A 13,883-nucleotide genomic window follows, 5' to 3' on the forward strand; every position below is an offset into this window, starting at 1 on the left:
CACTATCATTTTGAAGCGGTTGTGTTACAGCTGCAAGAACACACCAGGTGTCACACCTGGCATCAAGGCTCACCAAAATTAGACATTAGAAGATTGAAGAAATGTTGTCTGGTCTGACAAGTCTTCATTTGGACAGTAGTGTCAGAACTTGTTGTAAACCGCATGAAAGCCTGGCATGATGTAATGACATGGGAATATATTTTTGACACACTTCAGGTCTCTCCGTACCAACTGAGCATTGTTCAAAGCTTACCTATGCACTGCTGATGACCATGTCCATCGCTTTACTAACATTAATGTACTTGTGTTAGAAAGTCTATGCATAAGATAACCCAAACATACCTTTTCAGTACCACGTTGGATGCCCTTTTTACCTTCAGAACTGCCTTCATTCTTCATGGCACAGATTCAACAAGGTGCTTGTAACATTCCTCAGAGATTTAGGTCCATGTTGACATGATAGCATCACACAGTTGCTGCAGATTTGTTGGCTGCACACCCGTGATGCAACTCTCCCAATCCACCACATTTCAAATTTGCTCATTTTCATGTTTCAGAAACTCTAATCCAACGATCAAGTTTGGATGAACCAAAAATACAAACAACTTTGTTTTTTAAGAACTATTGAGCAAACTACAGATAATGGAAGTGACCATACAAAATACACTACAGGAATACTTTTTCTACTCGAGTATCTGAGAGATTTTATTTCAAATGAACTCTTTTCAGACACTGGGTATCATTGCTGGCTTGATGAATCTGTTAAAGTGACAACAGACTGCTACGTTCATTACAACACTGATGGGACAAGACACCATGCTTGCACAGTATTGCATACTACTTGCAAGATATAAAAATACATCAATTGGCATACATAATGCACGAGGTCAGAGTCTTGCATATATCTCTTGAACCTCAGAAGTCACATTAACAGAAAGGAGTACATGTCTTTGTTTAGGTTTAATAATCAAAGGCTTCTCAGACTGCTGTAAATGTTCTTGATCACATTACTGTTTATTTACCACTATCAACTGCTGTTTCGGTCTCCCCAAAGTTCTCATGGATGTTTTTGGCTTCTTGTCATGAATCTTCACATGCGCTTGATAGCCTTGATAGTAATAGAAACACTTCCCACATATCTTACACGCATACGGGTTCTCTCCGGTGTGAACTCTCAGGTGAACTTTTAGGGTATCTGCTCTGGAGTAACGTTTCCCACAGATCGAGCACAGAAAAGATCGCTCTCCAGTGTGAGTCTTCAGGTGCAAATTGAGGTTGTAAGATTGCAAAAATGCCCTCCCACACTGATCACAGTGGTAGTTCTTTTCTCCGGTATGGGTTAACTTGTGTTTTTTAAGCATTTCCATCGTGACACAAGTCTTTCCACACTCTGAACACAGATAAGGTAAATCTCCTGAGTGGAGGCGCATATGCATTTTAACACTCTTATTATGTTTGAATCTCTTCCCACAGTCAGGACATGCAAAGGGCTTCCAGTGAGTCTCGCGGTGTTCCTCTAGCTTATCTTTCTCAGGGAAGTCCATTCCACACTCCCCACACATGTGAACTGTAGCAGGAGATGCTTTAGGCTCGCTCTTCTCTTGAATTAATGTCCACTTTGGTAGCTCTCCTGTGAAAAATACAAACATGTACACTATTGAAAATGAAGTAAACAAACAAACAACAACAAAAAAAACCCCAAAATCTTCAAGTTCACTGACAGGTGAACTGAATAACATTGCTTATGATGTTATACAGTGTGTGACTCTTCTGGAAAAACTTGGGTCGTGGTATTGGTTGTTTTGTTGAGTTCACAATGACTTGTAAGTATGTTTGCTGCAGAAAATGATGACTCATCCTGCTATGTGGCAACTACCAACCATCAGTGGGCTGAACGAAGATAATGTAATTGTTTTTAGTCGGGGGTTTTTCAGTTGAATAAAGGGTACAGTGTGTAAAATCTCACTAGTAGATTGCTGACTCCAGTCAACTGAATAAAAAAAAAAAACTTTTTAAAAGTAGTCCGATATGAGTCAATGACTCATTGAAACTCACCTCTATACGATGATAGCGATACTTAGGTGAGCTGTTGGATATCCTGAACTTTTCTGTTGGTAAGCTGCTGCTGTTGTTAGCGGCTGTTAACCTCTGTTAGCTGCTGTTAGCCAGGATTAATGAAACTTTGTTTGACTTTGTTGGACTCTGATGCTTAGTGATTGTGGTCAAACTGTTTATCAGTTTTGTTCACTGTCTGGAGACGGGAGGATCACATATTTAATCTGCTGACAATAATTAATTGTGACAATATTGAGAATAAATAAGCATGTTCACGGATATTTCCATGTGTTAAAAGACCTGACTTCTGCTGACGGCTTAGAGGTCAGAGTTGAGGAGGAAGATGATGACATTTTGTCCAGATGCTGATCATGTTTTCTCTTTCCTTTATGTTTTTGTTTCTTTGGCACCCTTTCTCAAATGATAAAACACATTTATTGGATTGGATTGGATAATGCATTTATGAGATGACAAACCTTGCTGACCGTACTTACAATACACAACTTCACACTAGGGAGACAGGTCAGGCTAGGTAGCAAAAGGAAAAACAACAAAATGTGTTAAAAAAAAAAAACACGTGTGTGTGCGTATCAGTATGTGTGTCCTGAGTTCAGCCTGAGAAAGTATCCTTTTGCCTATTAGGCGAAGATCAACAGTCCGCAGCCTACGCAGGTGGCCTTCAGGGATCGGGCAAGAGAGACAGTTCGTTCTCGTTATAATATCTCTTGGAGAATTGTTGTTGTTCTCGTCTGCAAGTTATGATGCTTTTTATCTTGAATCTGAGGGGTGCAGTTACCAATTAAAAGGACACCTATGAGTTTTTTTCTCCCTGACTATTGGTTTAATACACATGTGGTTGGTCTCTAACCACATACAGCCACAATGAGATTAGGCGGAACAGCGATGTCTATCTCGCCCACTGTATTCAAGTTGGTGGGGCAACATGGCGGCATCTACAAATCGGTGTCCGCTCTTATGCATTTTTAATGGATTTTTTTAAGTTTAGGAGAGTGCATCAATTTTTTGGAAGATGTTATTCTATTAATGAGTGAACACTATTTTTTTTTTTTATAAATTAAACTGACTGTAATCTTTACACAGCTCATGCTTGTTCGATCAGTAGAGACTGCCCTCTGCTGGCACATGCCGTGCAAAATGCATCACCTTAACATCAGTATTCGAAAGAGGAGCAGCTGTATTTTTGAAGATACTGAAAACCATCAAAACATCAAAATGCCTAAACACCCAGGCATTCAACAAAACTGTGATACCAGTCGAGTCTAATCAGCAGTCCATACATTTTTTTAACTGTTCTTTGTGCAGCTCGGTAAAAGATGAGTAAAAAGAATTTCAACTGCCACAAACTTCTAACTGAAACAGGTTAAAGTGTCCTGAGTGGAGCAGGAGGTTCCTCTCACCTCTGTGAACTTTCATGTGTGTCTTGAGGTTTCCGCCCTGGGTGAATCCTCTCCCACATATGAAGCATTTGAAAGGTCTTTTTCCCGAGTGAATCACGAGGTGTCGTTTCAGGGCGTTGTGCCGGGGGAACATTCTTTCGCAGGTCGGGCAGTAGTACGTCTTCTTTGGTTTATAAAGCTCCTGGGAGCTGCTCTGTACACTGGTAGGTTCTAGAGTTAGAGTTTCTCCTCAATAGTGAATAAATACAGAAATCTGTCAGTGTGAAGTTGTTGCACTGCAAGAATCGTGTGTATGGGTTCCATTTATAATCAAATTATGATATTAAAGTGTGTGTAGATCTTTCTCTTATTTCAATAGTTTTCAGACATATAAAGCATAAAAAAAGGAGAAGACAAAAAATCGACTGTCTGTTACTTTTGATATCTTTCTGACAGAAGGCAAAAAGTTAAACCACAAATTAAATGAAGCTCAAAATAATATTCATGTGTACCACAAAAAGAAGGACCATCTTTCATAATGAATGTTGGTGAAGCCCAAGACATGAACATGATTTTTAGCTACATCTTGTGCAGCACATGTACTGTCTGTCAGTCTTTTTAATACATTTTCAATAACACTCCTTCACCTGTGGGTGCCGTGCTGTGATCCTGTGTTTCAGGTCTGTGGTCTTCACTGGGATTTTCGTCAGTGTTCGTCTCATTACGGTTTATTTTCTTTGGCACGTTGTGATGTGAGACAGATGGAGTGAGCTCCTGCTCATACGATGGAGGTCTGGAGGAAGCCCCTGGTGTCTGGGAAGACTGATCTGCTGGACAGGTGTTTTCAGGTTTTTGCTGTAAACACAGAGAGCTTTAAATTCTCTTGCTTGAAAGTAGTGTTTGCTGTGAAATGGTGGGATTTTTAACATCTACAGGATGCACTTTCTCCCAACCTTGTGCTGATTTCCAAGCAGATGGTAAGGCTTGTTTCCTATATAAACAAACTCATTATTATATTACAGCCACTTACAAGGTTACACAGAAAACCTGACCGTTTTCCAGACAATCATGACTAAATAATGAATCCAGTATGACCAGTGTTGCTGTCCTCACTCTGAACGTGGATTGTTTCTGCTCCTGGTGGCTGTTCTGTTTGTTCTGCATCTACAGCATCATGCACGGTGACCTGCTTGGTGATCGCCTTGGGAGCACTCAGGCAGCCAGTGCTGTAGGAATAAAAAAAGGTAATGAAAAAAAGAGTCATTTTCATTGATACAAGCTTCCGGTTCAGACCTTACCGAACATGTACAGGGGGAACGTAATCCTGATCATTGCTATCATCATAGCAACCATCCTCTTTTGCTGTTTCCTCTTCTGATGTCGACCCATGTCCTTTGTCCTCACGTGGAAAACAAGTAATTTCCTCTGTCCTGTCAATATTTTGTAAAACGCAAAATATATTATTAGACAGTTACGACCCAATAAAACACTGATGAACACAACATGCGCTGCTTTATACCCTGTTTCACATGTCAGTGCAGGCTTGCACACGCTGCTTTCCAACAAGCTGCACCCAGCATAAGTTAAATTAAAGGCGCCACGTTGTGTGCCATTTCCATTTCCATGTGGTCACAGCTTCTGAAACCTTTCCATTCAGAAATGCTGTCAATAAATTAAATCATCATTTTAAAACTGCATTTTTTATTAATTGAGGTTATCTTTGTCTAATATTAAAATGTATAGATGATGTGACTCTTCAACATTTGACAAATATGCAAAATTCTCAGAAATCAGGGAGGCGGCAAAAAATTTTACATAGCACTGTAAATCTTGTAGAAGTGCAACATATATTTGAGGTTAACTATTAACACAGCTGAAACCATCGCTCTAAGTTATGGAGGCATTTATTATGTTCTTTTCTCACAGCCCACATCAGAGCGAGACCAGATCAAAAACTACTAACCTGACCAAATCTGGACTAGTTTATTTGTTTAAACAGTTTCTGATTTGTAAAGAGAGGCTGATTTAAGACACACTAACAAACTGAACAAATGTTTCAAACAACATTCGGAGCTTTAATTAAAAAGTCCAACAGTGTTTTAAAGCAAAAAACAAAGTAATACAAAAAAAACCTCACTGCTGTACTTTATTTGTTTTACTTTCCTTTCCGGTAACTGTTAAATCAGAAGCTACCGTTGTGTGGCTATGTGCTTTGCAAGCCTGGGACCACTCACTTCCCTCTTTGCCATACAGTCTAGCTGTTGCGTCGCAAACCCTGCAGGACACACCCCCTGAGCCTAATCAGGAAACGCCCATCTCACTACAGCACACGGTCAGCAGTGGCTGCAGCGGGACTATTACCATATACTCACAGTAAAAACAAAACAAACAAAACCAAACCCCTATGCTACTCAGTGGCTTTAGCTTTATGATGACGCTAACGTTAGCTTGACTACAACATGACAGTGATAGACCACGGCGTGTTACCTTTAACATCTTAGCTACCTTAAACACGATCCAAGCACGGGTAACTACCTGTCCAGCAGAAATGTGGCGAACTCTGCATCTGTTTTGAATCCTCTCTGTTCCCGTACGTGCTTCCACCTGAGAAAAACAGCTCCAATGTTTACTCTGTTTTTGTTTCGGGCTAACGCTTTCGTTTCAGCTCGCTGCTTGTCGGTAACCTTCTCGTTAACCGGCTCTGTTGTGTCCGCTGGCATTAGGAGAAGGGGGACGGGCGTTTCGTCGCATGCTGGAGGTTGCTCCTCAGCCATTGTTTGTAAACTTTTCCCCAAGATTTGGAGCTAGAGCGCATGCGCAGGGTTGAGGGGTGTGGCGGCGCGTTCACGAACTGGCTGCTTCTCATATTGCTGGTGCTGAATGTTTAGAGAAATCGACGGCAGAACAAATGGGAGCTTTAAAGGAAATAAATATTGTACTTATTTAAGTACCCAGAGGCTATTATTTTAATGGTCACACTTTTCTTTATCCATTTATACAAGTGTGTGTATATATTTATATATATACATATATATATATATTTAGTCTGTTAACATTTTTTTACTATAATTTTTACTAAATTTTATAAATATTTTTTTACTGTACAATACTGCTGAGTGACTTGTCTTCTGCTCGTCAAATACATTTCATTGCAATGTTGACCCTGTGCTAACTTGCATATAACAAATAAAACTGAAACTGAAATGAAATGAAAGACAGAACAAATTATAACTATATTGAGCAGGATGGATCCATGGTTTCCTGTTCTTTCCATCAAATTCTGACCTTACAATCTGAATTTCAAAGTAAAACCATTAGACTTTTTAGTCATTTCCAGGCAGTTCTCTGTAAACCCTAGGGTTAGATGTGTAGGAAAAGCCCAGTAGACCAGTTTTTAAAATATTCAGACCAGTCTGTCTGGGACCAACAACGACACAACATTCAAAGTCACTTAAATCACATTTCTTTCCCGATCTGATCTTCTACAGGTCATCTTGACAAGTGTAAATGCACTAAGTTGCTGTAATGTGATTAGTAAGCTAACCTCACGTTCAGGCGTGATTGGCTGATTGTTTTCAAGGACAAAAAACAAATAACAGTCATATTTCTAGCTTCACTGGATTAAGTTTTTGGCTTGATGGCAAATCCTTGTATCAGATCCACTGAGTCTCCAGTATATGGATTAATCAACATTAAGTTTAAGAGTTTGGTAAGACTACAATTACAAAACACACAGGAACAATTATTAGGATTTATTATCTTCACAGTTCTAGTCAAATAACAGCAACTGAATAAAAAACACATAACATTTACACTGCTTTTCCAACCACTTCAGAGATTTCTCTGTAGAGAGTTAAAGGTATATTATATAACAAAAATAATTTAACATTTTCTTATTTTTCTAAAATCCCATTATTGGTTATTTACCACTATTAGCTGTTGTTTTGGTCTCCCCAGAGGTCTTGTAGCGGTTTTTGGCTTCTTGTTATGAGTCTTCACATGTGCTTGATAACCCTGATAATAATAGAAACACTTCCCGCACATCTTACACGTGTACGGGTTCTCTCCGGTGTGAACTCTCAGGTGGGCTTTAAGAGTATCTGCTCTGGAGTAACGTTTACCACAGATCGAGCACAAGTGAGGTCGCTCTCCGGTGTGAGTTCTGAGGTGCAACTTTAGATAGGAAGAGCGTGAAAACGCCCTCCCACATTGATCGCAATGGTAATTCTTTTCTCCACTGTGAGTTAGCATATGTATTTTAAGCATTTTAGCCGTAGTGCAGTGTTTCCCACAGGCGGAACAGAAGAAAAGGGAATCTCCCGAGTGGAGGCGCATGTGGATTTTAACGCCATTTTCCTGTTTGAATCTCTTGCCGCAGTCGGGACATGCATAGGGTTTCTTGTGAGTCTCGCGGTGTTCCTCTAGCTGATGTTTCTCAGGGAAGTCCATTCCACACTCCCCACACACGTGAACTGTAGCAGGCGATTCTTTAGGCTCGCTCTTCTTTTGCACTAAGGTCCACTTTGGGAGCTCACCTGTGAGGAGGAACAAACGCAGTGACTGATAGATACAGATGGGCAATTAAATAAAGAAGAAACACCGTGATACACGAGAGGAGAAACTCGACAGATGCTTTCACATGAGCACAACTGACTTAATCACATGACTGCTTGTGGTTAAAGTGTCCTGAGCACAGCGGGAGGTTCCTCTCACCTCTGTGAACTTTCATGTGTGTTTTGAGGTTTCCACTCTGGGTGAACCCCCTTCCACATATGAAGCATTTGAAAGGTCTTTTTCCCGAGTGAATCACAAGGTGGCGCTGCAGTGCATTGTACCGAGGGAACACTCTACTACAGGTCTGACACTTGTAGATCTTCTTCGGTCTGCGAAGCTCCTGCGGCGGTTTTATCTCTTCAGTCTTGTAAGCGAGGCCGGTGTGCTCACTGGTGGATTCTGGACTGGCACGTAAAAACTCTCCCGAACAAAAATAAATACCTGAAAACAATAATATTCAGAACATTAGTGTGAGTATTGAAGGCATCAAGCAAAAGCAGGAAAACTCAGTTTAGATTACTGCTGCATTAAAGTGCATAAAAACATTCTCCTGATTCAATCACGCTTATACGCAAAAATCGAAACATCAAAAATCTTTTATGGCCATCAGAGGATTTTCTTATGTGTCTTGTCGATCGGATCTTCTAAAAAAAATATGACATCAAAATAAAATAGTCTAACTTACCTGTAGGTGCTGCGTTATGATCCTGCTCCCGTGTTTCAGCTCTTTGGCCTTCCTCTGTTTTCCACTGTGAACACATGAAGCTTTAAACTGTCAGCATGTGCCTGAGCAAAGGCTCCACAGTGTAGTGGTTATCACATTTGGCCAACAAACAAACGATGTCAGGAGGAGTCACAGATCCTTTTGAGGTTGTGCATCTGGTATAAAAACTTCAACATGTAGAACTACTTGCTGTGGTGTGCTACATGTTGAAGTTGCGGTACTTCAACATGTGGGTATTCTAGTGGTGTTTCCGAAAGGCATCATTCATTCTAGGTGATACATCTGGGTTTTGAACCGACATGCTCTCATATTTGCACAATACTCCAGGGTCTCCTCCCATTAGGTGATACCCAAACCACGTTAACTGGCTCCTTTCTATGTGGAGGAGTAGCAGTGTGGAATGACCGAGCTCCTTGCCCTACATCTAAGGAAGAGCTCAGCCAGTCGTCAAAGGAAACTCATTGTGAAATACACTCTCCCCAATCATCTGTGAACTGGTTCCAGAGCCCGAGCCATGGACTGAGGTGAGCTTGACTACATCTAGTCGGTATCTCACAAAAGCTCCGGCTCCTTCCCCACCAAAGAGGTGATGTTTCACGTACCAGTTTTGTAACCCAAGGATCAGAGAGCCAGGGCCTCTGACTGCCACAGATCACCGAACACCTATGGCCTGCTCTGTGAGTTGTGGGCTCATAAGAGGATGGACCCACATCATCCTTTTTCAGGTTGAGCTACCAAATGCTTGTCCCCAAGCCTATACCCTGGGTCTGGCTCCAGGTAGGACTTCAGTAACCCTGTCCCGGGTACTCTGTCAACTATCAATGTATTTTTCTGCATAGGGGTCCATTATGGAACAAAAAATGGACTGAAGGGCTGCAAGGTAAAGTATAAGATGACAGGAATTATTTTGAACCATGAATAATTTCAAACTGTTCTACGAGAGTCCAATAATAAAACTGTGGAGCTTGTGATCACTGATAATAGTGTAGGTCCCTTTAAAAAGGTCCATCCTCTGAACAGACACATTGAAAATGCTGTGCAAAGGTTTTTAATGCATGTAGTTTTTTCTCTGTAGCCCTGAATCACACCCTGCCTCCTTAAATAGGTGCACAGCTATCAACAGTTTAAGAAGTCTTAATCTATAAGGTATAAATTTGCTCACTTGGAGATGTTTCTTGGCAGCATTCATTTCCTGGTTTCCAAGATGATGATGGGTCCCATTTCCTGTAGGAACAAATGACACAAAAATCAGCATAACATTATAGACACCAAGTTAAAGAGAAAACAATGACTACTTTGATGTTTAACTTTTCTCCAGTGACTTGTGGGGATGTGCTGCTATCAAAACAAAGAAAACCTCAGGAGGACAGCGCATGTCAGCTTTTTTTTTGAGAAATCCACTAACAACGCTGTTAACAACTACAACTTCTTTAAACTACAGCATCTTTAAATAAACCGATTTGTTATGGTAACATTGTTTTACTCAACACCTCAAGCAAAAAAAATTTAAAAAGAAAAATTAAAGATATGTAAAAAACTTTGTCAGATTATATTAATTCAAGGCCTGCTTCCCTTTCCTGTGTAAAAGTGTTCAATAACATTTTTAAAATACTGGCTTGAACTCTGTTGTGAATAAAGAGGTTGAACCAACATGGCCCCCCTGTTTTTAATTCGGAAGCAGCATTACACGACACAAAGTTGAAAATAATCCTCATTTATTGCATACTAGGACCCAGTGCGCCCACTCAGCCCAGTGACTCTCTGAAACTGTAGCTTCCTTCCTTTAAAGATCTGTTAAATATTCTTTTGATCTTGAGAAAACTTCATGGGGCGATCTCGATATGGCGACTTAAAAAGCTAAATTTTGACCCACTGCATGTGCTTGAAAGGCTTGTAGCTCAGACTTTTTTCATATTGTCAAAGTAACACTTATGCTAAAGTTAAAAGACAGAGTTGTCAATGATTTACATAATCAGTGTGAACTTCCATTGACTTTGTTCACTGTCTTATTTCAGAGTTGCTGGCAACATTGAAATGACAAATTTACATTACAGTTGCTAGGCAACAGCCAAAATGATCTGGGCACTCACATGCTAACAGCAGGTATAATTAAGACTAGGTTTGTTTGGTGGATGCTGTACACAAAAACTATCCTACAAATTGGTCCAAACAAAAACTAAGTGCAGTGAAGACCAGGCTTCATAACGATCTGTTGATGCACCCGACCCAGAGACATTTATATAAAATCCTTCTACACAGAACTGCTGCTGGTGTTTAAATCAGTCAGGGGTAAATAATGGATGCAGGATAACCAGTTTTGTCCTCAGTCTGGACTTTCGTTTTTTCCGTGCCCCCTGGCAGCTGCTCCGTTGGCTCTGCAGTTTCACATGAAGCGTCCCCTTTGCCGATAGACTCTGGAGCATCCAAGTGCATTTTAGTTTTACTGGCACTGCCAGTGCTGAAGGAACAGGGAAGACAGTGAGAAAAATGAAACAACTTTTCATGAACCTGAACTTTTAAACGAAGGGCTTACTGAACGTATACTGGAGGGATGTAGTCCTCATCCTTATTGTCACTGACGCGATCCTCATCCTCTGATGTTGAAACGTCTCCTTTGTCCTCGCCCGGAGAACATACCCAGTCCTCTGCACGGTCAACACTACAGCGAAAGAAAAAGTTGATGTAAATATTGTGTGTATGGGAATTACAACGAAATTGAAGTCATCATCAAGGGATGACAAATAGCTTGGCAGTTTTATGCAGACTTGTTTTGGAGAAGTTGATTTTTCAGTCATGAAAAATAAGCATTCCATTTAAGGTAGAGTGAATTTGTCCAATTACATATGAGCACTTGAAAAATACAAGACTGTATAGAAAAACTTCTGTAAATCTGTTAATGTATTACTTTTTAAAAAACTGTAAAAGTCTGTAATTCATTCAGATTATGACTGTTTTATTGAACATTAAATGTCTGGCAATACAGGATCTAACTGTACAAGGTATTCATATATGTCTGACCTAGGTATTATAATCTGTGATGACAGTATAATTAATTTAAAAAAGTAATACATACTATTAATAATAAACGTATACCTTGACATTGAAACCTGAGCAGAAGGTTTTTCTGCTTCACTGAAACTCAGCTCTTCCTTTTCAAAGTCAGCAGCTCTGCAGAAAATCAATTCATGGAGGTCAAACTAAAATCCAGAAAAATTACATCTGGTTACTAATTATTTAAAAATGACACAAAAGCACAGTATGCAAGAGCTAACTCATAACATAGAAAACAAAACATCATGACCTGTCTTATAAACTGACTTTTTTTTGACATTTTCCCCCTTACTGGTAAACTCTCTCATCGCTGTTCAAAATTCTAAATTTTCAATCACTCAGCAATTTACTTATTCATAGGGTGATCACTGTCACACTACACACTGAGGAAGGACAACTGTGTAGGAGGGATACCCCCACTTCTTCACTTTGCATAGATGAATACCCACACAAATGGGGTCAAGTGATGTACTTTGAATTCTGCTAAACATAATGATGGCCAAAGCACTAACGTTGAGGCTTAAAAATGCCACATTCCAGAGCACTGGGTGATGTGCTTACATCCATCTTTGATATACAGTCTATGGTTACAAACCATTACCATATTACAAATTAAGTGTGGGAAAATATTTATTTGAAACACAAACGTTTGCACATGAGATTCATGAGATCTTTACTTTTGTCTGCCATTATTTTGAGTACGATGTCAACAACTCAAAAACTTTCTTAAGACTTCATGATGTTTTTCCAACTTGATTAGGGCGTTCATGTTCTTTTTTCCATTTATTCAAACACAAAGTGAGTGCATAAGCCAGTGTACACCGGTCCCAAGCTCGGATAAAGAAGGAGGGCTACATCAGAAAGGGCTTTCGGCCAAATCAAACATACAGATAATAAAAAATGAGATTTCCATACAGAGGAGGATGCTAGGGTCAGATGGAGGGAGATGATCCACTGTGGCGACCCCTAAAGGGTGCGGCCGAAAGAAGAAGGTCATTTTTAATGCAAAGGAGACTATGTCAATCTTTGATATGGAATTTATGGTCCAGCTGTAGCTTTGCAGACCTATCAAGCACACCTCAAGATCCTACACAGCACACACCTCTGACTTTTCACGCCACTCCACGCACACAGTGTTACAGCTTCACTCCCAGTAAACCTATTCCTAAAGCTCGGACTGCTCTTTATTCACATCGGGTAGCTCCACACGTATGATTTGGCAGTTTTTTTTTCTTTTTGTTTTTTGTTTTGTTTTTTTACACCTGATGCCCTTCCTGACACAACCCCTCACACTCACGCGCTCATCACAAACCTCATTAATGGGAACAAGCTAGCATTAGCCCACTGCAACATCACTCATACGATATGCGTCATTTCAGCCAGTATGTTGTGTTTTATCTGAAGCAAAACGAAATGAAGCTTTGGTATTATTATTACCATTATATTTAGGGGTATTATTACCTGTCCAGCAGAAATGTCGCGAACTCTGCATCAGTTTTGAACCCTTTCAGTTCCCGTATCTCCCTCCACCTCTGAAAAGCGACTCCGATGTTTATCCTGGCTTCATCTGACTCTCCCTCCTCAGCCCGCTCTTTGTGGGCGACCCTTTTCCTCTTATTCTGCTGTGTTGTGTTTGATGTTATGAGGAACAGAGGAACGGGCTCTTCGTTTGATGTCTGAGCTTGCTCCTCAGCCATTGTGTTTGTAAACTTTTCCTGACGCTGCGATTAAAGAGAGCATGCGCGGAGGACAGGGGCTGCGCAGCGCGTTCACGAACAGTGTCTTCCTTGAGTGCAATAATGTTTTTTTTCTTTTTTAAGTTCTAATATCTTTGTAATAACAATTATGCAGTTATGTTTTTGCATTTAGTGAACAAATTAATAACATTAGAGAGCTAAAATTTGGCAGTTTTTCTTTTAAGAAGTGTATCATTATCCTGGAATATTTTAAGCCAAATCAGAGATGGTGAGGCTGGGAATTTTTCTTAAATTTGGTCAGCTGATATGGAATGAGTTAAATTGAGTCTGTGTTTTATTTATGTGGATAAGTGTGTGATTTCTCAGAATATTTATTGCATTGTTGTCACTGACAATAAGAGAAAA

General features: G+C 40.1%; 2 protein-coding genes across 6 annotated transcripts; both read right to left on the bottom strand.

Annotated features, from left to right (window-relative positions):
* Nucleotides 1–681: 681 nt before the first annotated feature.
* Nucleotides 682–6,259, bottom strand: LOC116335415 (zinc finger protein OZF-like). 4 transcript variants are annotated; one of them, XM_039613564.1, is made up of 7 exons: nucleotides 5,988–6,259; nucleotides 4,751–4,882; nucleotides 4,566–4,678; nucleotides 4,406–4,443; nucleotides 4,100–4,307; nucleotides 3,474–3,683; nucleotides 682–1,630 (listed from the first exon to the last, which is right to left on the bottom strand). In XM_039613564.1, the coding sequence occupies exons 1-7, from the start codon at nucleotides 6,224–6,226 to the stop codon at nucleotides 1,008–1,010; spliced, it is 1,563 nt and encodes a 520-aa protein (XP_039469498.1). In that variant the 5' UTR covers nucleotides 6,227–6,259; the 3' UTR covers nucleotides 682–1,007. The 4 variants fall into 4 exon arrangements, 3 of the variants coding, with proteins under 3 accessions (XP_039469498.1, XP_039469497.1, XP_039469499.1); XM_039613563.1 differs by having other exon boundaries at nucleotides 3,474–3,701; XM_039613565.1 differs by having other exon boundaries at nucleotides 3,474–3,701; nucleotides 4,751–4,886.
* A 930-nt stretch (nucleotides 6,260–7,189) lies between these two features.
* Nucleotides 7,190–13,788, bottom strand: LOC116335414 (zinc finger protein OZF-like). 2 transcript variants are annotated; one of them, XM_031759097.2, is made up of 8 exons: nucleotides 13,243–13,788; nucleotides 11,824–11,898; nucleotides 11,264–11,389; nucleotides 11,043–11,188; nucleotides 9,893–9,954; nucleotides 8,692–8,755; nucleotides 8,166–8,447; nucleotides 7,190–7,987 (listed from the first exon to the last, which is right to left on the bottom strand). In XM_031759097.2, exons 1-8 carry the CDS (start codon nucleotides 13,476–13,478, stop codon nucleotides 7,365–7,367), a joined length of 1,614 nt encoding a protein of 537 aa, XP_031614957.1. In that variant the 5' UTR covers nucleotides 13,479–13,788; the 3' UTR covers nucleotides 7,190–7,364. The 2 variants fall into 2 exon arrangements, with proteins under 2 accessions (XP_031614957.1, XP_031614958.1); XM_031759098.2 differs by having other exon boundaries at nucleotides 11,824–11,927; nucleotides 13,243–13,381.
* Nucleotides 13,789–13,883: the final 95 nt, after the last annotated feature.

This window comes from Oreochromis aureus, linkage group 6, assembly GCF_013358895.1.
Source record: "Oreochromis aureus strain Israel breed Guangdong linkage group 6, ZZ_aureus, whole genome shotgun sequence".
NCBI lineage: Eukaryota > Metazoa > Chordata > Actinopteri > Cichliformes > Cichlidae > Oreochromis > Oreochromis aureus.